Source organism: Pholis gunnellus (genome assembly GCF_910591455.1).
Source record: "Pholis gunnellus genome assembly, chromosome: 17".
Taxonomy (NCBI): domain Eukaryota; kingdom Metazoa; phylum Chordata; class Actinopteri; order Perciformes; family Pholidae; genus Pholis; species Pholis gunnellus.
The window spans coordinates 16,354,844-16,376,831 of record NC_136544.1 but is presented as its reverse complement, the minus strand read 5'-3'; the positions used below and the strand labels follow the sequence as shown (position 1 = coordinate 16,376,831).

General features: G+C 42.2%; 2 protein-coding genes across 2 annotated transcripts; both read left to right on the top strand.

Moving 5' to 3' along the window:
• Nucleotides 1-981: 981 nt before the first annotated feature.
• paqr4a (progestin and adipoQ receptor family member IVa) lies at nucleotides 982-7,287 on the top strand (the record flags this gene model as incomplete). The annotated part of the gene is made up of 3 exons (XM_079178136.1): nucleotides 982-2,067; nucleotides 5,244-5,462; nucleotides 6,854-7,287. The coding sequence occupies exons 1-3, from the start codon at nucleotides 1,794-1,796 to the stop codon at nucleotides 7,285-7,287; spliced, it is 927 nt and encodes a 308-aa protein (XP_079034262.1). The 5' UTR covers nucleotides 982-1,793.
• Nucleotides 7,288-13,812: 6,525 nt separating this feature from the next.
• coro1a (coronin, actin binding protein, 1A) lies at nucleotides 13,813-21,954 on the top strand. Its single transcript, XM_079177216.1, has 11 exons — nucleotides 13,813-13,927; nucleotides 15,130-15,333; nucleotides 17,046-17,168; nucleotides 17,279-17,408; nucleotides 18,255-18,436; nucleotides 19,245-19,364; nucleotides 20,186-20,290; nucleotides 20,381-20,526; nucleotides 20,986-21,043; nucleotides 21,157-21,372; nucleotides 21,625-21,954. The coding sequence occupies exons 2-11, from the start codon at nucleotides 15,136-15,138 to the stop codon at nucleotides 21,715-21,717; spliced, it is 1,371 nt and encodes a 456-aa protein (XP_079033342.1). The 5' UTR covers nucleotides 13,813-13,927; nucleotides 15,130-15,135; the 3' UTR covers nucleotides 21,718-21,954.
• The last annotated feature ends 34 nt before the right edge of the window (nucleotides 21,955-21,988 follow it).

Genomic DNA, 21,988 nt, shown 5'->3' with positions numbered 1-21,988 from the left:
ACAGAATAAGACCAGAAGTGAAAAGAGTTCACCTTCAAAATAAAACATCATCTTTCTAGAAAAGTCAGTCTGTTGAATTCATTTTGTTTTTCAAAGAGAATGCTGGATTATCAAGTAGGCAAAGTGTTCAGCTGCTTTACAGCAACTGAAATAAATAGTCATAGGTTCACTGTGTGTCTGCTGGTTTGGGTGAATTGCAAATGTGTTATAGAATATGCATCAACACTTAAGAGTCCTGTACTCTTGTGGACCTGTCTTACAAAGGATTCCTGCATTTAAGATTTTTAGTTCATATTGTTCTCACATGGTGCATATTCTTTAATTAAATTGTGTTTAATCAAATTACCTCAAATATAACCTAAAGGGTTAAACTGTTTATTCCAGAATACCAGAGTTGAGAAATAAAGACTCAGTAGTAGAAAGCAAGTATTTGCCCTAGGACACTTTAAAGGCATCATCAGCTGCATCTTGTGTATTTAAGTTAACCATGTTTAGCTCAACTCAGCTGAACAATGAGCAGGTATACGGGGAGTTATGATCGGTCATGTGGCCGTCCTGGTTGTTGTTGCAGTCCGGTGTCTTGTAAACCCATATGGGCTAAGCACCATTTGTTGTTCGACACTCAAACAAACAAATCCATCGATAAATTATAGATGCAGGTTTTGTTTATTTGTGTGACCATATTTTTTTTATTGGTTCACCCGTTTTCCCACTTTTACTTTCATTTTGAAGGAGACAGTATATATATGAAACATCAAGTAACTGAAATATTGTTTATGACAGTGTGCATAACACATAGCGATATGAAATAAAAGACAATACATGGTGTGAAAAATACAGAAAAAGAATGTGTGTTATGCTCTAGCCAAAACTTTAAAATACAATTCAATATTTTATTTGGAAATCAATGACCGGAAGCGACGTCGTCGTTGTTCTGTTTAGCTTGACACTTGTGTAAAGGCGATGCAGGGCACTCACAGGCCGCCAGGAGAGACTCTGCATTTCAAGGAATACAGCCTGCTAGACATAATGGTGGGAAACAACTGGATAAAACAGATGTTGAATAAAGAGAACACAGGCTTTACGGACCGGTCCGCGTGTGTTTGGAGTCACCCGGCTCAAATATCTGCTTCCTCATCCCCGGTCTCTGGACATCGGTAGCAGACTTGCCCGGCTTGCTAGCCCGCAGTCCTTCCCACAAATCTGCGCTCTGGAATCACGGATCTCGTCTGTTTTGAGTTTTTTTTAAAAGCGTCACGAAAGCCAGGCAGCATCAATGGGAGCTGACTCGAGCACATGACGCCCGTTTTCTTTCATTAAAGTAAATGCATGACCCGCTAGTCCTCAAATCTGACCGCTAGGTCCACGCTAGCATCCTCTGGAGTCGGATGGACGCGCGGCGCACGCACAGCATCCTCGCCGGGGACTCGTTCAAGCCCGTGCTTTCTGCTGCTGCTGCTGCACCGGAATGCTAACTAACGAGGAAGTGGTTTTAACATGACGAGGAACGTTTTGCATCTCCACCGCTCACGGCTGCCCGGTGCCACACAGACATTTATCCGATGCCACATGTAATGACCGTCCCGGGCTCGCGCCATGTACGTGGCTGGCCGTGTCTGTCTCCAGCCTCGCGGATGACACTCGCACAGGTACCGGCGGTCGAGAGCAAACAGCGGCGGCGCTGATCACACCGGGTCGCCGGGTATAGTGCTGAGAGACTTGGACGTGAGCTCGCTAGCGCCCAAAGCTACGAGGCTAACAGCACAATATAGGAACCCTACAAAAAAACACAAATGGTGTCCCACAAGGTTTTCGTGGCAATAATCTTATTGTATGTATATATAGGTGTACAGTCTGTTTTTTACTTTTTCGGCGGCGTCCTTTTAACGGGCTTGTTTGCTATGGCATATTTAAATGGACCCAGGCTGCTGGACTGGACGAGTTCACCTCCACATCTTCAATTCAACAAATACGTCCTGACAGGGTACCGGCCAATCTCCTCCGTGCACGACTGCATCAGGAGCCTGTTTTACCTGCACAATGAACTCGGAAACATATACACTCACGGTGAGTAGAGCAGCGCGGGTCGCTTTAGTCAGCAGGTGAGATGTCTATAGCCGGTGAGACTGTGACTGTTGGCCCGCAGACAGTGAACTGTACCTGCGGCAGGATGCACTAAAGCCTGGACGATCCGCATCCAGGTGTCCATACATGACTTAAACCTCCTCATTTTAATTGGTTTCAGCTAAATTCATATTTGAATAATTTGTGTTAATGGTGAAAAGGTGATATGTTGAAGCAAATCAGAAAACACTAGTAACTTATATTTATTGTTTGTAGTGTTTTTCCATCTATTTAAATACCTACCTGGCAAGTTGGTTTTGGTGATATTTACATTATGAGGCACTTAACTTACTCCACTACATTTTAGAGGGAAATACTAATGTTTTAATCTTAATATTAAATATATTAATATTAATATTCAGCTGTAGTTGCTAGTTTAAGAGCTGCAAATAACGATTATTTTCGGCCTATTTTTTAAATTAATTGAGTAATTGATACCGTTTACTCAATGAAACTGATGCCAATCACAACTTCCCAGAGAACAAGTTGATGTCTTCAAATGTCTTGTTTTGTTTTGTTGTTTTGTATAAAACAGTTCAAAACCCACAGATATAAAAATGTCAGTACATGACCAACAAAGAGCTGGAAAACAGGAACTAGTGTGTTTTTTCACTGTTTTGCTTGAAAAATGACTGAAGCGATTAATCACATTATATGCAGTGTTTCCACTAATCGATTATTAGAGCTCTATAATTTAGTTAAAATGTAGATGTAGGTAGAAATGACCTTTTCTAACCTCGAGTGAAGCCAATGCGGAAGTGTTTAACAATGAGCATTCTCTCTACTGACCAGCAGTAGAGAGAATCTGGTTGCAGAAACAAGTCAGATTGTGTAGAAGTCTATGGGGAAATAACTCTACTTCTCACTTGATTTATTCCCTCAGTAAACATTGTAAACATGAGTTTATGGTCTCAATCTCTAGTTTCCAGTCTTCTTCAATACAGCATGATGTTCATTTAATAAACTAATGTCCATTTAGACTAAAATAGACGTATACTTTAGGGCTTACTGTGATTGACAGGTCGCTACTTCTACTAGAGCCGTACACGCCGTCTCTACGTCACTCCTCTACATTCCAAATATGGAAACGTCCGTTCATCGGTTGCAAAAGAAAACCAAGATGGCGACGGGCAAATCGCCAAACTCAGGGCTTCAAAACGGCCGTCCACAAACCAATGGTGACATCACGATGACTACGTCCACCTCTTAAATACAGTCTATGTTCTAACCTAAGGAAAACACAACGATTCTTAGTTTCAGGAGATTATAAACTGATTAAAACATAGTTGTGAATATTATATTCCATTTCTGCCAATTAATCCCCCTAAATGTTACACGCTGTTCCTTTAACTATGAAATGGTCTTTAAGCCACATTTAACAGCTCGGTCTGTCCGCTAACAAGCAGAGGTTTGACATTAATGTTTGAACTGCACATAACGAAAAGTAGCTTTTTCCTCCGGTCCAAAATGTCATCGTTACACAACAATATCCCATTCTTTTAATAGATTGGTGCAAGCCTAAATTAATTGCAGTAATGTGTTAATCTGTGCAGCCAGAAGTGAGACTGATGTCTCGCTTTGTTAGCGATCTGTATGTTGTTATTCTGTTTTCAGTCTGGTACGATTAAACTGCCATCAAAATACATCTGTACATCAGAATACATCAGAATACATCTGTACATCAGAATACATCTGTACATCAAAATACATCTGTACATCAGAATACATCAGAATACATCTGTACATCAGAATACATCAGAATACATCTGTAGATCAGAATACATCCTGCAGTCGTAACAGAGTGCAGGACATCATCCGTGTGTTCACAGACTTCAGAGAATCTGACAACTTCCTCATTCTGTAGGTCAGCACTTCACTTCCAACTGCCGGCAGTCACATAATGAACTGCAGTAGTGATCATCAGGGAAGTGGCCCTGGAAGTCTTTATTACAGGACTCCAGTGACGTCAGCCGAGCGTGTGTCCTCACATACATCAGCGCCTATATAAGGCAGCAGCAACGTTTCATTTTTCCAAATTTAGAAGCAGCGAGGCCGAGCTGCGCTTGTAACTAAGGTGGAACATTGTCGTTTCCTATTGTGTTGTAACATTTCAGGTAAAGTTTCATGAGCTGGTTTGTTTTGCATATAAACTGAAAACATCCTGCCTGCAGCTCGGCAGCCGTTCAGATGAAGTCCTCTCTCCTGTATTCAACGCCGAGTGGGGCTGAGAAAGGCCGGTCAGCTGAGGGCGAGTGTGTGTGTGTGTGTGTGTGTGTGTGTGTGTGGGGGGGGGGAGCAGAGATAGCACACTTAAAATAGATTAGATGTGTTACAGTAGAAGGGCATGGCCAGTATCACCTGGCCAGGACAAATGCCTCGACATTGGGAATGGCAGAGTGAGCAAAAAACAAGAAGGGCAAGACAGTGCAATATGCGTGTCGTAGAGTGATAAATGATCGCAACAACTGCGTGAGGATCACATTTCAAGGTCTGGGTTTTGGCTCACATAGCAGTGAACGCCTCTCCCTTGCCCAATAGAGGAATTTACATTGGAGCTACATTACCTACATACGCAACCTTTGTTGCATCATGATCAGAATTTACTGTACTGATGCGTTTGTGCCAATCATGTGTAGGTTTGCGCTCTGCTCCACGTTGTTCTTGCTTGTGTCGGTGCACACTCAGCACAGTTGGAAGCCCTTCACAGCATCTCATCTTTGTACAGTTTGAAGAATAATGTCCACATGTTTTTGAAAGTCCTTAGCCAGATAATCCATCACAGTAAACATGGCAGCTGAGTTTGGCTTTGTCAAAGTCTCTGTGGTATTTTCTGATGGTTTTCACACAGGATGGTTTGCACTTAACTCAGGCATTGTTTTCTTTCAATCAATAATCCTTCAAAATATGGCTCATGCTTTAAAAATGTTGACGTTAAAATATGTGATTGCATAATGATTTTAATTACGTTAGGTACATTGTGTACAACACATTTTCAAAGTGTTTCAGGTCGTTGAGCCTTGCCAGGAGCTAAACAAAAGCTTTAAGCTTAACTACATCAACGGTAAAACCGACTCTTAACAACCTGTTCCCTCTCTGTCTCTCTGCCCTTCCCTCTGCAGGCATCCCTTTGGTTTGCTTTCTGGTGCTGCTGCCTCTCAACATCCCCTGGTCTCAGATCAGTGTCACGTGGTTGGGCGTGGTGCACTTCCTGGCTTGCCTGTCGCCCCAGCTGGGCTCTGTGCTCTACCACCTCTTCATGAACCACGAGGGAGGCGAGCCCGTCTACCACACCCTCCTCAAACTCGACGTGTGTGGAATCTGCATGATCAACACATTGGGTGAGCCTTCTTCTGGAAGCTCAGCAGATTTCGTCACCGTTCATCATCTGGGATTGTTCGTCCGCCCGCCTTCTGTAATTGATGCTCTGTTTACTTTGAAGGGGGAACTTTTCTTCATTGATTGTCAATGATTTACCGCGGCAGGGATTTGCTTAGAGGTGCGCCGGCACTGATTTGTCAGAACGTATTTGACCGCTGAGTCAATTGGCCAATATAAGCAATGATCTAAGTTCTGAAATGATTATTGATCCGCCCATGCTGCCTGTATTAGCCTATTAAAACCAAAGTGACACGGGCTATATTTTCACGTATTTTATAGGTGTGAACATACAATTTAGCTTGGCCATAACATCCACATTATTGTGGTAAAACAGTAATAATTAACATTGTGACATGAGACTGGATATCTGTGTTTTATAATACTAGTGCGCTGCCCGTGGCCCCTGGCCCCTGGTTATCTACTGATTATGTTGTGGAACTCTGTGACTCATTTCCAAGTTTTAGAACGAAGTCCTGCAGCAATCTATTGCTGTTACCACTATCGCGTTTAATACTTGATGCTGAGTCCATCATTTTTTTATAATCTTTTTGTCAGTGTTGTCTCTAGTGAAGGCTTGACGTTTTGGCCTCTTTGGCATTTTAAACTTATAGCGACAACTTATTCATGGCATCACAAAGTAACTAATCATAAAGAATATTTTGGCGGGACGAGTCTAGGGCTGCAACCGACGATGCATTATGAGCCTTGTTTATGAAATTTCTGAACAAAATAGTATAAAAAGGCCCAACACAATTCCTTAGAGCCCGAGCTGACTTCTTCAAATCATTCACTTTGTTTGAAAAACAGTTCAAAACCCAAAGATATTCATTCTCTATGATATAGATCAGAGAAAACCAGCAGAGACTCATTTCAGAAACTAGAATATTGCATTTCTTTTGCATTTCTACTTAGAAAATGGCTTAAAGATTACTGATTGTTGATCGGCTAATAGAATAGTTGACTTATCGTTTGAGCTCTAGATGAGTCCAATAAAACACAACTGTGTTCAGTCTACAAAGTCGAGGCTCCTCTGCTGAACATAAAGAGGTCTCTATATGGACTTGATGTGTTTTTTTCCAGATTTCAGTACATTTCCCCCCCGCTGAAACGTTTTTTTTTCAAAGCTTAGTTTCATAAGGAGCTTCCACATGACCCTCACATGAGTCAAACATAGTCAGGCAGCAAATAAACACCAGCCGATGTGAAGGCTGCTCCCCCCACAGAGCCGTGTCACACTCCGTTCAAACACTTTGACCTTTGTGCGCTGTGACTTGCACCAGGCGTTACATTGCTGATTCATCAACGCTCCGCCTCTATGCTGACGCTCCTCTGTGTGTTTTTCTTGTCTCAGGGGCGCTGCCCATCGTCTACAGCACGCTGCTGTGCTACCCGTTCATCCGCACCGTGGCCCTGTTGGTCTACATCCTGCTGTCCAGCCACGCCATCTACTGCGCCGTCACGGCCCGGAGCAGCGTTCGCCGGCTGCGATCCTTCGCCTGGCAGGCGGTGTTCCGCTTCTCCTTCTTCCTGCTGCGCTGGGCGGGCGTGGGCGGCGGCAGCCCCACCTCGTTACGCCACTTCCTCACGATGGATGCGCTGGCCGTGCTGGGCGGGGTCATCAACATCATGCGCATCCCGGAGCGCTTCCGCCCGGGCCTCTTTGACTACTGGTGCAACAGCCACCAGATCATGCATGTGCTGGTGGTAGGCTCCATCCTGTACCTGCACTGGGGTGTGCTGGACGACCTGCTGTGGATCAACAGCTACAACTGTTCCTCAGACTGACCCCCCGATGCCTCACAAGGAGCACTTTGCTGTGAGGTTAAAGGACCTCTGAGGGGGAGGGGGGGTGTCTACAGAGGGAAGGGGAGGGAGGGGAAACCGGGGAACTGATGCGGTGAGGTGAGACAATGTGTTGTCCGTGCATGTGTTCACCTCGTGCGCTCAAACTCAGAATGTTCATATCTACGTCCATCTTGGTACTTTGTGCGAATGCAGGCAAAAGTATTTCAAGTAACACGCACAAGCATTTTGACTTTGTCAGTCTCCGTAAACATGGACGCACAGGTGTATACGGACACACACTCACACATACACAGCAAAATGAAAACGTTTTAAACACTAAAAGGACTGAGTTTTGAACACTAAAAAGTCTTAACAAAAGGCTCTAGTAAAAGGTAAGTTTCATGCCTTTACTTAACAACAGAAGTTTTACCTGAGCATTAGTTGATGTGCTTGGTTAAGACAGTCTGTGGCTAGAAGATATCACGTGCTCAAGTCCTCAGATGTCACTGTTGCTACCTATGCAGCACATCCATATCTCAACTCATCACGCACACACACACAACACACACACAGACACCCTCACACCTATATTTTTATACGACATGTACATACTGTCAGTGCGGCACAAAGCACTTATAGAGTCTTCACTGAGTTCTGCTGGACTGGTTCTGTCCCTGTTTCCCCGTGTTTTGCCGCTGCCTCTTTCTTTATGTGTGTGTCAAACTGATTTGTCTTCACTGTCACAAGATGACGAGGAAATGAAGACGGGCGAGGGGGGTTCATTCCTGAGCGTGCTAGCTCATTTGAGTTCACTTTGCTTCATGTGGCTCGTGCCACACATTACGATCAATTGTGCGTTGTTAGCCGTTTCCTTTTCACCTGAGCTCAGTGCCAATGAAATTGAGGCATTTTTTTTAACCTCCCATGGTAAGGGAGAAAGTCGTCACTATGAACTAATTGCTGAGTTTAACATTTTGTTAAATAGCCCTCCAACGTTCATTTTAAAATGACAGAACAAACCTGAACAGACTGAGCTTCACACTGAAATGTGAGTGGGTGATGCACATGTGGCAGCGAGATGCACTAAAGGTTTAAAGGGTTTCCACTTAACCGTTGCCAACTTTTTAAGATATCTGAAATGTAATTATCAGTTCCTAAACAATTGGACCTTTAGGCAAACTACAGATCAAAAAGACCTGCTTATTGGCACAATATGCACAAAACACTGTAATTAAATATATATAATATTTATTGTGATGTATTTATTTGCCGACCCAGGTAACATTATGTTTACGTCGGCTGCCTAAACTGTTTACGTTGTTGCTGTGCAGGATCACAGGCTGACAGATCAAGTTAGAGGTCAGAGAAAATCCCAAGGATTAGCTCCTCATATTCTGCCCACACTCTTCTTTTACCGGCGATTTTTGACTCCTCGGTCACTCAGTGATAATATAGAACAAGTCTGTCTCTAAGGCTTTGCCATTCACATAACACTCACAATAATCAGCGAGAAAGAAAAGATGACGTGACATTAGAAACCTGTGCAGCACCCTTCTAAAGATGCTATTTATGTCAAATCTTCTCTGTTTTGAATGAAAATTTGGACGTCTATCTGTACATTAACTCTAAATGTTAATGATTTATAAACGTCAGTCATTACTGCCACAGAATGGTGCACATTATTGCCATTATTTATGCTTTCTTATTTAAATGCGATGCTGTTGCTCTGCAGCTGGATTTGTGTTCTTTGAGTCGCACTTTTTTCACCCGAGTAAAGGTTCGACCCTTTTAAAAGCTGTACTTTATTACGCTGGCCTCGCCAAACAGGAATGAACCCCTGTGCCCTCATGTCATGTATCGGTCTCACCGGTTCCGTGTGAATGTCCATGATTGTGTTGCCACTGTGTTCCTCCTTCACGCTCAATTACTGTCTTAATAACATTGCACTTGTTTCCCATGCCAACAGTCGCAGCCGCCCACTGACTAGTTGCCAATCCCGTCAGACCCTGTTCACACGCCAAATTAGCAGCGCCTGAGGTGTAGCACATCCTCTGCTTCCTGTGCTAACACTGACTCATCGGTGATGAAGGATTTCCCACAGTAGTAATCACGTACACTAGCCTCAGACTGCGTCCCCCCCCCCCCCCCCCACCCATCTCTTTTCCTCCTTACAGAGTCAGATACGTATGTCTGCCAGTCTCACCCTGACACAGCGGTTATTACCTATGATGACTGTGGTACAATGTAAAAGCTGAAACTAATGTATTATTGGACATTGAATGAAACTGATAAAAATGCATGAAAGTAGGTATAAAACAGGCACTGATGTCTCCTAGTGTTAGCTAATCGTTTGTTCATCGTAGCCATCCACAGACCACGTCACTCACTCCTCAGTGTGTGTGTGTGTGTGTGTGTGTGTGTGTGTGTGTGTGGGGGGGGGGGGGGGGGGGGGGGGTGGTGATTGAACGGATCAGATCATAGAGACGTCACTATCAAAGAAACTGCACTGCTCATCGTTCTCAAAAGGGCTTTGGATTAAAGTAAATTACAATTCTGAAACGTATTTAAAGTCCATATAAATAATGTAAATACATGTATGTAGGTCACATATACATGCAGTGCAAACGATATACAGATTCACTTTTTTTATAGCTACACAATATGTTATGGGAATAAAATATAGCATCAGAAGAAATGGGATTCATGGTTTGCCACATAGAAGCTGCTGAGAGGGAAGCGGTGCTTCAGATTAATATCAAAGACGCGTGTTTGCTTAGCTGTGTCCGTATGTACGCGGACAGCACAGAGGAAAAGATATACTGGAATTGGTTTAAGTGCTAATGTAGAGGTGTTTCACCTTTTTTGACCCTAACTAAGAATGCTTTTGATCATTTAAATGTAACCACCTTTTCTAGACGCGTGGGAAAGACGGATTTGAATCTGGGCGGGCATGTGAATACCTCGTGACTACCACTGGTCTACCTATGCATTATCAGCCGAAGGATATGCAACAGTGAAGTCGATATGTGTTCGTTGAATCAGCTCTCTGATCCGCTGTCGCGGAGGGCTTCGCTCCTACATCCTGGGTCTCCCACTTCTCAGGGTGCCATAACAGTAGCTGTAACATCCAAGGCCTGACCTCTGCAGTCTGAAACACGGCTGCGAGACTTTCATCCACCTCCACCTGCCCTCTTTGTCCAGTCTGTTCATGCTATGAACTGGGTAACAGATTGGACAGGAGGGAGACAAAAGGTGGAAAGAGAGTATTTCTCTCAAAACCGTGTTACATGAGTGGAACCTGGCCAGAGATATTGGTCTTTGTCCTTTTGTCTGTATGTAAAAAAAAAAAGACGACATGATGTATGACATCACTAACGAAACAAAATTCATTTTTTAATACAACACAGGTGCCGGATAGCCTGTTTATGACCTGTTTATAATGGACTACCTGTATTGTTATATACCGATTATTCTGATTACTGTTATTCTGTGGATCCTAACGATGACGCTGGTCTATGTGTACAGATAACGAGACAAGCCCGTTCCTTTAGGATGAAGGGAGCTTTACTGGAGGGTCTGTCTGTTATCATCTCTTCATATCTGCAACGTCGTGGCTTTTTAAAACTGACAACGGAGTAAGTGTGGCTCCATCTAGTGGAGGTTTGTATGCACTGATGCAGGCATTACTGTAGCCACACTGCAGGCAAACGAAAACAACCGACAGTTTGTAATACTGTCTGCGCTGGTTTGCAGTCATTCTCCTGGGTTGTTTATTTATATTTCCAGACCATGTATGTTCACATGTGTGTATGAGCTCTCCAGCAGAACCCATGCAAGCGTGAAATATGTATGTTGCCAGGTTTGCTTTCTCCCTTTGCACTCATGGGGAGCTGACTGCGTCCCCAGAGAGTGCCTCATTATCCAGTCTGTGCTTGCAAGTTAATGTGCACGAACGCAGACACACAGTTTGTTCTGTGCTGTAGTTCACACATCTGTCCAACATCAGTGTCCTGTGTAACAGACAGGCTCTCACACTCCTCAGTCTCCAGCAACGATTGTGCAATAAACTGAAGTCTATATTTTTAAAACTGCCTATAGACCATCTCTTTCATCCATGTTACTGTTGTTTAGATGTGTGTGTGTGTGTGTGTGTGTGTGTGTGTGTGTTTGTTTGCTTTTCTATTTCTGTGTTTGTGAGGAACAATTTAAGTTTTAGGAGCATAAAGTGAGGAGATTATGGCTCGACTCAGGAGGGGATTTTTACTTCCTTCCCATCCCAATCTCACATCAGAGCTCCTGGCCCGTCCCCAAACCCAATGACAGAGAAAATAAGTTATTGTCCGACCCCAATCACTGAAGAATTTCCTCTGTCCATTCCTGTGTTTATTCATATTAGAACATGCATATTTATATACTTAAACTGACTTTTTATTATAATTCTGGTCCCACTCGCTCCCATTGACTTTTTTCCCCGTCCCAGTCACGTGATGAATCGTGAAATCAACTCCCATCCTGTGACCTGCCGGATTTCCGAAAATAGATATAGATTTAGAGCTATCATTGTGATGGATGGTGCCAAATTACATTCAGGTTTATTACAGCGAGACTAAAACGTTTTCATTCGGTCAGCTCTGTGACAAACGCTTTGTAGAAACGTACATCTGTTCATATAATAGAATACGTTTCACTTTAAATGTAACGTTGCCGAAAGGCCATTTCATTAATGTTACTGGAACCTGGATTCTTTTTGATGTCTGGGCTCTGATTGGAGTCAAACCTGACAACACTGGGCGAGGTAATGCATTATGTCAGTGAGGGACTCATTCCCTCATTATAGATGTACAGTATGTGTGGATCAGGATCGAATGTCCCAATGATAGAAGGAAAGTCTGAAAAAGCAAAGATAACTGACCTCAGCTCTTTGAGTAGTAAACCAGGAGAAGACCTTGTTAGTGGGATAGATTATAAACAGACGTGTGTTCATAAATCTCGACTCTCGACAGGGAGATTTGTATCTCAGGGATATTTGTATGCCCTGAGCAGCAGCAAGATAAATCCCCCCCCATGGAGTCCAGACACGGGTGGTGGAAAACAGGCCGGTGATGGGCAGCTCGTAACAGCAGCATGAACGTTCTCAAGGCAGAGAGAATCATTTAAAAAGAGACAGCAGCAAGTTGTTAGGCTAACAATGTAGGTGTGCCACTGTGTTATAGGGATGGTGTGACCAACTGAAGAGAACAGCTGATATCATGATTGACAGCTCCAGACAATGACGACAAGGAAAGTACGAGCGCGCATGCATGAGAGGAGAGAATGCCAGGATGAACGAGAAATAAACTACAGGCCTATAAGCGGACAGAAGAATAGTCTTCCTGGGTGAATTTATGCCAGAACTTTGTAGCATTAGGTGTTAGGAAATAAATCAACTAGATATGAAATCCTCACAAATACTGTAAAACGCGTTTAGGTTCATGTGAGGGCAAAGGCTGTGGATGGTCTTGTAGTTTTGATGGGTGTGGTTAGGGGTTGGGGGGGGGCTAGGGAATGCATTGTGTCAAAGGGGGGTTGTGTAGTATAGACGTGTGTGCATGTGTAATAAGTATTGAATGACCTCACTACAATAGAAAGAAATCACTTGACCTCACCTCTTCAAGGAGAAGATTAGATCAGAGCTTGTTACACAGGTTGTTTGAAGGTTACAGCTCAGGGTGAGGGGTTGAAACAGGTGTTTCAGCAACTAAGCATTACATGTCCTTAAAGTTTAGGGTCTTGCAAGAGACAGACATCAACTTCACTTTTTCAGGTTGCTGCCTGTTAAGACTCCAAATACACTGGAGCCTGTATTTCCCCTTATGCAACACAATAGTGCCGTTTCCTGACTGACTTCAGGCTTTACAAAGCTGATTCCTCAGCCAGAGTACAGAACAGTAACACTAGTTAACTAATCTCCATGAGGGAAATTGATGCAGCGTGTTTTTACATTAAAACTGGGTTAAGTATTAGAACAAGTGTAATATTGGTTAAATTATGGGATAATTAGATATAAGCTCCTCACAAATGCTGTTCAAAATGAGAGAAATCAAGAAGGGTCATATAAAGTATCTACTTTTCCCACAGTATACTCCCAGTATATAATTTAAATTGATACAGACAAACGCTTTGGGTGAATACAGATAATCAAGAATAAATGATCCTGAAGCACTTTTACTCCTCACAGTTTCACAGGTGTCCCATCAAAACCTTTCCCCTCACATTTCAGGGTAAACTGCACCTTCAGCTCTCAACTGTACTCCTCAGCAGTGCATTACTTGCAATTTTCAGAAATCTAGGGATTACATACAATCTACAGACAATCGCACAGCGTGCACTTTCCTGACATTTGAATCTTGATATAATCCTACAAAAGACGCCATTAAACTCCCACCGCCTTCCCCTTCATGCGGCCTTCTTCGGTTTTTCAACCCTGAACTGTCAAACGAGACACCTCCCACTTCCACCTTCGTCTGAAGCTCTCACTTCCTCCATGTCGTTTTGTAATGTACTTTAACCTACCGGCTCCTCTAAGTCTTCATTCTGGTGGCAGGGTGTTTGGTGCTTCTCCGAAACTCCTTGAGTTGAATCGCCCCTACACGACTCCCAGGTAGGCCTGCAACATCTGTCTGCAGTTCGTTTACACCTACAAAACATCTGTGAAGATATCATTTTATGATAGGTACCTTTATTATATTATAGGTAAATAGCAGGTAACGATAACGGAACATATCTGATTTGGATCTAGCATCTTTGATGCTCATGGCTTGAGTTCTCCTGTTTCCAGTTAGTGAATTGTTTCCTTTGTACCAGGCAGTGCTTTCCATCACAACAGAGAGAGACAGCGACAGAGAGAAATTATTGACATGCGTTTAGGTTCCTGATAAAATTACGGCTCACTCTATAAAGGATTATTAAATTAGGTGTAGAGCAGCCGGAGAGGTCTTGTGATGCACATGCAGCAAAGCTATTGTACTCTTCTGAGTCTGAGCTTAGGCGCGGCTGCAGATTTCAGGAAGTAAAATCTACAAATGGAGGTAAAGTAAAACATATTCAGTGTATTTAATAAGAGGTAGTCTTGCTGAATAGTGCAGTTTGTTTTGCAGCTGGTATTGACTGGACTTCTGTATGATTTGACACAAATCTGCTTTGGTGAAGGATGCATTTATTGCATGTTATTTAACTTGTGACTTGATAGGATATGTATTTGTAAGTATGTACTGTATGTGGGAAAATCAATGTCCGATCGTGTGAACACCAAATTTGGCAAAAAAGAAAGGTTGGTGGTTTTGTTGCTCACTCTGAAGGATGTGGTGTAACTGCCGCTTTGGGTAACTCGTGTGCCGTCTTAGCCAAACAGCAGCTCAATTGATGGTAAATAGCATTCTATCTTCATGCCGCTGTATTGTAGAATTATCTTCAGCATGCACAATTATTTAACTAAGACACAGAATTCCAATTTAAAGAAAGATGAGGGTACGTACAACAGTCACAGACAGACTAGAGGAAGCAGTTGTGAAAGCTTTTACTTCCTCTTTTTTAAGCTTTCCTCTGTCGTGTCCCTCATCTGTGTCGTCAGCCTTGTGGCTGTTACTTTATTTCCACATTAAATCTACAAGCATACACTTTTATGCTTTCTACAGGTAACAGTATATGCATTCACATGACAACATGTGGTGTGCGTTTGAAATGCACAGTAACAGATCTGTTTTCGCCATTAGAGACAATTTTTTACCACGGGCTTCCTGCACATAAAATTCTGCCTTTTTCATTCTGACCCTGTCACCTTTTTAACCCTGGCTTTGTTTCCAGTTCACCATGTCCAGGAAGGTTGTGAGGTCCAGTAAGTTCCGTCACGTCTTTGGCCAGGGTGTGAAAGCTGACCAATGCTACGATGACATCCGAATCTCCCAGATGACATGGGACAGCAACTTCTGCTCCGTTAACCCCAAGTTTGTGGCCATGATTGTGGACGCCAGTGGTGGAGGAGCCTTCATGGTGTTGCCCCTGAGCAAGGTGGGTCACAGGAAACACCCTGTTTGTATTGACACAAAGAAGAGGAATATGTCTGCTTCTTGGCTCTCTGTGTCCTTCTACTTTCTATAATACCATTTTTGGATGTGTTGATCATTTTAGAATTAGATTGGTGTGATTTTGTTTTTTTTCAACAACATGCCTTTTAACATTTTGAATACTGCCAGTCACCATCACCCATTCAGCTAAATAAGGAAGTTTGATGCTGACTTTGAGTCTTTCTACACGTCACTCGCTCTGCCGTTGAGAGGTTTTCACCATATTAGGAGTTCGTTTTCAGCTCAGAGCGGGCAGGATGTGGCTTCAACCCAGTTTTTCTGCAGACACCTATATAGTACGTTAGGTGACTTGAAACCCTTTATTGTGTTTCCTGAAAAAGTGGAAAACTGCAAACATTGTTTATGATCATCTGAGCATCTGAATTTGTCAAAGTATGTGAACTACATGACGCTTTGCTTTGGATCGCTTGCATGTTCCTCTAGGCTTCTCAATTCTTATATGCATAGGGTATCTGCAGGCCTTGAAAAAAGCATTAAATTCCTCAAAAATAAGACATTAAAACATATTACATTTATTTTACGAAGGCCGTGCACATTTTCTGCAGCTGTAGGTAGATATAAAATGTTTTTGTACGTTACTTTAGACTGTCGGAAAAACATTTTCACAGAGATGGGCGAACAGAGCCATAAAAAAAAAACAAGACGCATGCATCCACACGAGCATCCGAAGCATGATTAGGTTGTTCTTTGAAAAATGTGTTACAGTTTGAACTACATTTGCAGAAGTAAAAACGCTTAATGCAGACAGATGGCATACATTCAGAAAAGGGTACATTTTCAGATTAACCCAGTTTATTTTGGTCTTTATGTTATGTTTTAACATATTTGTATTTTATAAATCTTTAAAATTTGAAACAATTTACAAAATGTTGTATATAAATAAACCCCTCTAGGCTTTGTTCATACTTTCATACGACATTGAAACAGATATTCATTTGCATTCTATGTGAAAAGTCTTAAATTCAACTTGATGGTGAACCCTGAGGAATACACATTATTCATGGTCGTATCTCTCGTGTATACAATTCTCAAGGGAAAGAAATTAGTAAAGGGACCAGTGAGCATGAAATTTTAGAGAAATGTCCTGCAGACGCGGTACACAGACTGTTTTGAGAGGAATAATAGTGCAATCATCATGTTCCTCTCGTCTTACTTTAAGGACAATAACCTGTTCTGTTTTTTTTACTTACAAACCTGTAAGTTAAAAAACAACCACAGAACTCAGTGGAGACAGGTGTGATTTATACATTATGCTAAAATCAACGTCTCTTCCTACTTTTTCAGTCAAACAGATGAAACACAGCATTAATGGTCATGGTGCCGTGAGTCAGGCATGATATTTGGAGGGAGGGCAGCCCAGATTGGGACAAGGAAGGAGAACCAGAAGAACCATGGGATTTCACCTCCTGGGGCCTGATCTCCTCTCTAACCCAGTTACTAGACATTAGGTGTAATTGGAGGCATAGCTGTTGAATTTGTATCAGCTGATTATCAACTTCCTCCTCCCACCTTGACTAAATCATCAAGGCCTTTTTACTCCATCATAGTTGTGTGTAACCTTTCAGTCCCTTGAACACTTTGAGTTTTTTTTAAGAGTTGAATTCAACATCCTCCTCTGTGGCTCTGTCTCTGCAGACAGGACGTGTCGACATGTCCTACCCCACTGTGTGCGGCCACACGGGACCGGTCCTGGACATCGAGTTTTGTCCTCACAATGACAACATCATTGCCAGTGGCTCTGAGGACTGCAGTGTCATGGTAGGCATCACTATAATGTAACAGAATCACTCCGTTTTCACTGATGTATGACATGACGTTTTGTTGTAATGCTGTAAATTCAGAGTCTAATTTGTTTCCTTGCTAAATAGATTTGGGAGATCCCGGAAGGCGGGCTGACCACGCAACTCACGGAACCTGTGGTCAAGCTGGAAGGCCACTCCAAGCGTGTTGGCATCCTGAGCTGGCACCCGACCGCCCACAATGTGCTGCTGAGTGCAGGTACTATTAAACCTCGTAAACCTGCTGAAGCCACAGGAGCACCCGGAGCGGCCTTTAATGACCTGACAGAGAGCTCCTGGCTTGTATATTAGAGGAACCAGGGTGCTGTAACGTCACAGATGTTTTGTTGAATGAGACTCACACCTTGTTGAACAGGAAGTTCTCACAGCCTCCACCCACTTTGTTCACTTTGAACACTGATCAGCACTCTTACTGAGGCTCACAGCATTACTGGGTTAAACTACTATGTTAGACAGCAAACTCTTGCTAAATACCAACCGCTGAGAGTCACAAGGACAGGACAATGTGGATGAAATTGATAATATCATGATATTCATAATAGATAAACCATTATTGAATTATTGACCAGCTGTAACTGCAGTTCAAACCTTTGATTATGGATGTTCCAGCTTTTAAGCATGGGATAAAGGTGGTAAATGTCTAGTGTAGGTGGGTCAAACAGTCTTTTGCATTTGATTGAATGAATAAATACGTTGATGAAGTTCAGATTATGTTTGTGTTGCTCCTCTCTGTAGTCTGTGTAGCTATGGCAGCTATCACCAAACACACTAGAAATGTCAAACATGTCACGTCTTGTGTATCAGCGGGTATTTTCCAGGAATGAACACAGCAACCGTAAACTTTCATCTGAGGCTGAATCTTTTATGCCAGTCAGTGATAAAGACTTGCAAAACATCTATGTTTTGAAAGAGAAAGTTAGGCGTAACATTACCGTGATACTTACCTGGAATTAATTTGATTTATACAGTAGATCAATGGCTTGATAATGACCCACTGTGAATCCTCTTTTCATTTACCACCTTTGTGGCTGTTGTGTCCATGCAGGCTGTGATAACGTGGTGATCCTGTGGAACGTGGCTTGTGGGGAGGCAGTGGTGAGGATCGACAGCGTTCACACCGACCTCATCTACAGCGCCTGCTGGAACCAGGACGGCTCCCAGATTCTCACCTCCTGCAAGGACAAGACCATGCGAGTGCTGGACCCACGCAAGGGCACCGTCCTCATTGTAGGCTTCCTCCCCTTCCTTCCATCTATCCTTCCTTCTTTCTTTCCTTCCCTTTAATTAAACAAGTCTTAAATTATATTTGTCAGCAAACATCTGGAGTGACATTTGACTCACAGACCGTAATCATTAGGGCTGCATCTACGGATTTTTGTTTATTATTGATTAATCTTTGATTTGTCTTCTAGATTAATTAGTTCATATTTTTGTCCACAACAGGTCAGAAAATACAAACAAATAACCATCACGATTTCCCAGAATCCAAACGGACATCTAAATATATTAATCTTCTAAAATGTCTTACATTTACGGCCTTTTGGGAGGCTGCAAATGTTGGGCATTTTCGCTTACATCTTTGTTTGATGGGACTAATTCATAATTGACTAATTGTTTCTTAAATTTGTGAGTGACATCTCAGTAAGCATTTTCTTCAGCAATTTGATGAATTTCAGTGCTAAACTATAGGAATTTGATATAATGTTTTTGTATTAAGTCTGAAATGGAACATTTTTAAACAGCAGCAGTTTACTTCATTCATCCGATTATCATCTTTTTGCTCTAGCACATGCTAATAATAATAATAATAATAATAATAATAGAAGAAGATAATTGTTTTTGATATTCTCATGGTATTAATTAATTGTATAATTCAATATCTAAAATGTAATAGTATGATAATATTGTTCTACTCATAAGGAGTAATTCTATTTCCATCCAGAACACTTATTACTGAAATACGTCGTTGAATTGGACTCAATGAGTAGTTCTGTCTGTAACGCCTCCATCTCTGCTCCGCCTCTCACGCCTACAGGAGAAGGAGAAGCCTCACGAGGGCTCCAGGCCTATACGGGCTGTGTTCGTGTCCGATGGGAAGATCCTCAGTACCGGCTTCAGTCGCATGAGTGAGAGACAGGTGGCGCTGTGGGACCCAGTGAGTGTCAACTACCTCCATGTCCAAGTCCAAGACTCTCTTCTGTCTCTGGCTGAAAACAGTCCTCATTTTACTATTATTCATCATTCTTATTCTTCTATTGTAAATAAAAAGTATTGAGGTTTTCAGACTGACACATACAGTTAAAGTATTTTAAGTATTAAGAAGACATTAAAAACAGAAATACCAGTTCCACCTTTGCAGGATTATGTTTTTACTTTCGTAACAAAATAGGTTGTCAGGTCCTAGTTCCCCTCCAGATGTGTTTCTCAAATTGGGGTATGAGTACCCCTAGGGGTACTTTGGAGTACTGCCAGATTTTCATTTAAGGTAATTTAAAAAAATAGCAGTCATGCAATATTCCTCAAATAATTACACAATAATAAGTTTAATAACAAATGCAAATGTAAGTTCAATAACCACATGTTGCATACACAATCATGTTCATGATTACATTCGTTCAGTGTGAAAGGGAGGCCAGTTTAGATATTGAATGACGAGTCAACATAAGGTAAATGGGATTGAAACATTGGTTTTTCAGTTACAAGGTTGTGGTTTAATAAATCAGACACTGATGGCACAGCGCTGTATTGTAGCCAAACTGTTACTTTGGAGTTATTTACTGTATTTACAACACTTCTGTTTCACAACTGCCAGCTTACAGCTCAAAGGGCGGGGCTGCTGCGCAATGTCCCACATCAAGCTCAATTAAATAAGTCCTCGGCTAACCTGCAGTCTGCTCCAGCAGCCTTTTTTGTACAGGATCTTGAATAGGATATAATCAAACATCTAACTCTTTGTATCTGAATCTTTTCTCGCAGAATAACTTCGGGGAGCCCCTGACCCTGCAGGAACTGGACACCAGTAGTGGCGTTCTTCTGCCATTTTTCGACCCAGACACTGGCATCGTCTACCTCTGTGGCAAGGTTAGATTTAGATGTTGAAATAACCGTCTTTCTGTGTCTGTCTCACCCACACACAGACGCATGCAGCTGACGCTCACATCTTGTTCACAGGGGGACAGCAGCATTCGTTACTTTGAGGTGACCGATGAAGCCCCTTATGTCCACTACCTGTCCATGTACAGCAGCAAGGAGAGCCAGAAGGGGATGGGATACATGCCCAAGAGGGGCCTGGAGATCAACAAGTGTGAAATCACCAGGTAAAGACATTCATGTCCAGTGGAGGAAAAAGTATTCAGATCCCTTACTTCATTTAAGTAGTAGGAGACACAACATCTCAACACATAAACGGACACTTCATCCTTCAGTTTATCACAAACATTAAACATCAACACATCTGGAGATATGTGGATTTCACTGGACAGGAAGGGGCAGAAAAGTCTGAAAACTAAAGCTGTCACACAAATGTAAAAAGTAAAAAGTACACTATTTACCTCTGTATGGTAAGGAGGAGAGGTATATAGTAGTATACAATGCAAATACTACAGTAAAGTACAGTAAAGTACCTATAATTTGTACTTCAGCACAGTACTTGTGTAAATTTAGTTACATCCTCCTCTAGTTATGTCTTTATAAAATCAAAAGTAGCTCCGTATTTTTAGCCTCGCTAGCGTTGTGCTACAAAAACCTAAAATATTAACAAATGTTTCTTCCTTCAGGTTCTACAAACTCCATGAGAGGAAATGTGAGCCTATAGTCATGACGGTGCCACGCAAGGTACAATATACACTACACGTGCTTTTATCAGTCAAAATAAGTTTATAGTTTGCATGTAGATTCATTTGTGCATTTCTGACCTTAACTCCCTCTTTCCTTCTCTGCCTGTGCAGTCTGATCTGTTCCAGGAGGATCTGTACCCAGACACCATCGGTCCCGAGCCTTCAGTCGAAGCTGATGAGTGGTTTCAAGGAAAAGATGGCCAGCCTATTCGGATCTCTCTCAAGGACGGGTTTGTAGCAACCACCAAAGCCAAGGAGTTCAAAGTTCACAAGAGTCTCCTGAAGACCACGACTGCTTCTGCTGGGAATCAACAGGATAACGGCGGGGTGAGACATTTAAAGCTAAAAATCACGTCACATTGAGGGTTGAAACTGCTTCAAAAGTTGCAGTGGAAGTACATTTACTCAAGTAATGTAGTTCATTTAAATTTGACTTGGACTTGACTCCATTTCTGCTCCTTTATACTTCTACTCTATACGTTTTTGTTGAGCTCCTTTGGACGACCGATTCTACAATAGTTGTGTAATCAAACATCCTCCATCACATTGTAACTCTGTCTGTGTCTGTCTGTTTCTCAGGAGGTTCAGTCCTTAAGAAAGGAGGTGAAAGACCTCAAGGCAGCAGTAGAGGAGCTGACCAAGCGCGTGAAGGAGCTGGAGAGCAAGGATTAAACTGGAGAGGTTTGATAAGCAAGATAAATAAATCAAAAGTAGAAGTTAAGAGAGAAACAATGGAGCAAAGAATGACATTAAGAGAAGAGAGTGCTGTTGTAAATCTGATTGTAGTGAAAAATTTACAGTTGTGGTTTTTTTCTTTGGCTTGAATTTGTTTATTTGGTTTGTCTGATACATTTTTAAAAAAAAATCCTATTTTAATATATGCATTTAGTTTGGAATAAAATCCTCTGTATTTTCAAAATACTGTTTTCATTTTTTTGTGAAA

Bases quoted from the DNA above. Each gene is read 5' to 3' on its own strand.
- coro1a (XM_079177216.1), top strand. From the start codon at position 15,136: ATGTCCAGGAAGGTTGTGAGGTCCAGTAAGTTCCGTCACGTCTTTGGC. The intron at 17,409-18,254 runs GTACTATTAAAC...GTGTCCATGCAG, and splicing joins CAATGTGCTGCTGAGTGCAG to GCTGTGATAACGTGGTGATC. The intron at 21,373-21,624 runs GTGAGACATTTA...TCTGTTTCTCAG, and splicing joins ATCAACAGGATAACGGCGGG to GAGGTTCAGTCCTTAAGAAA.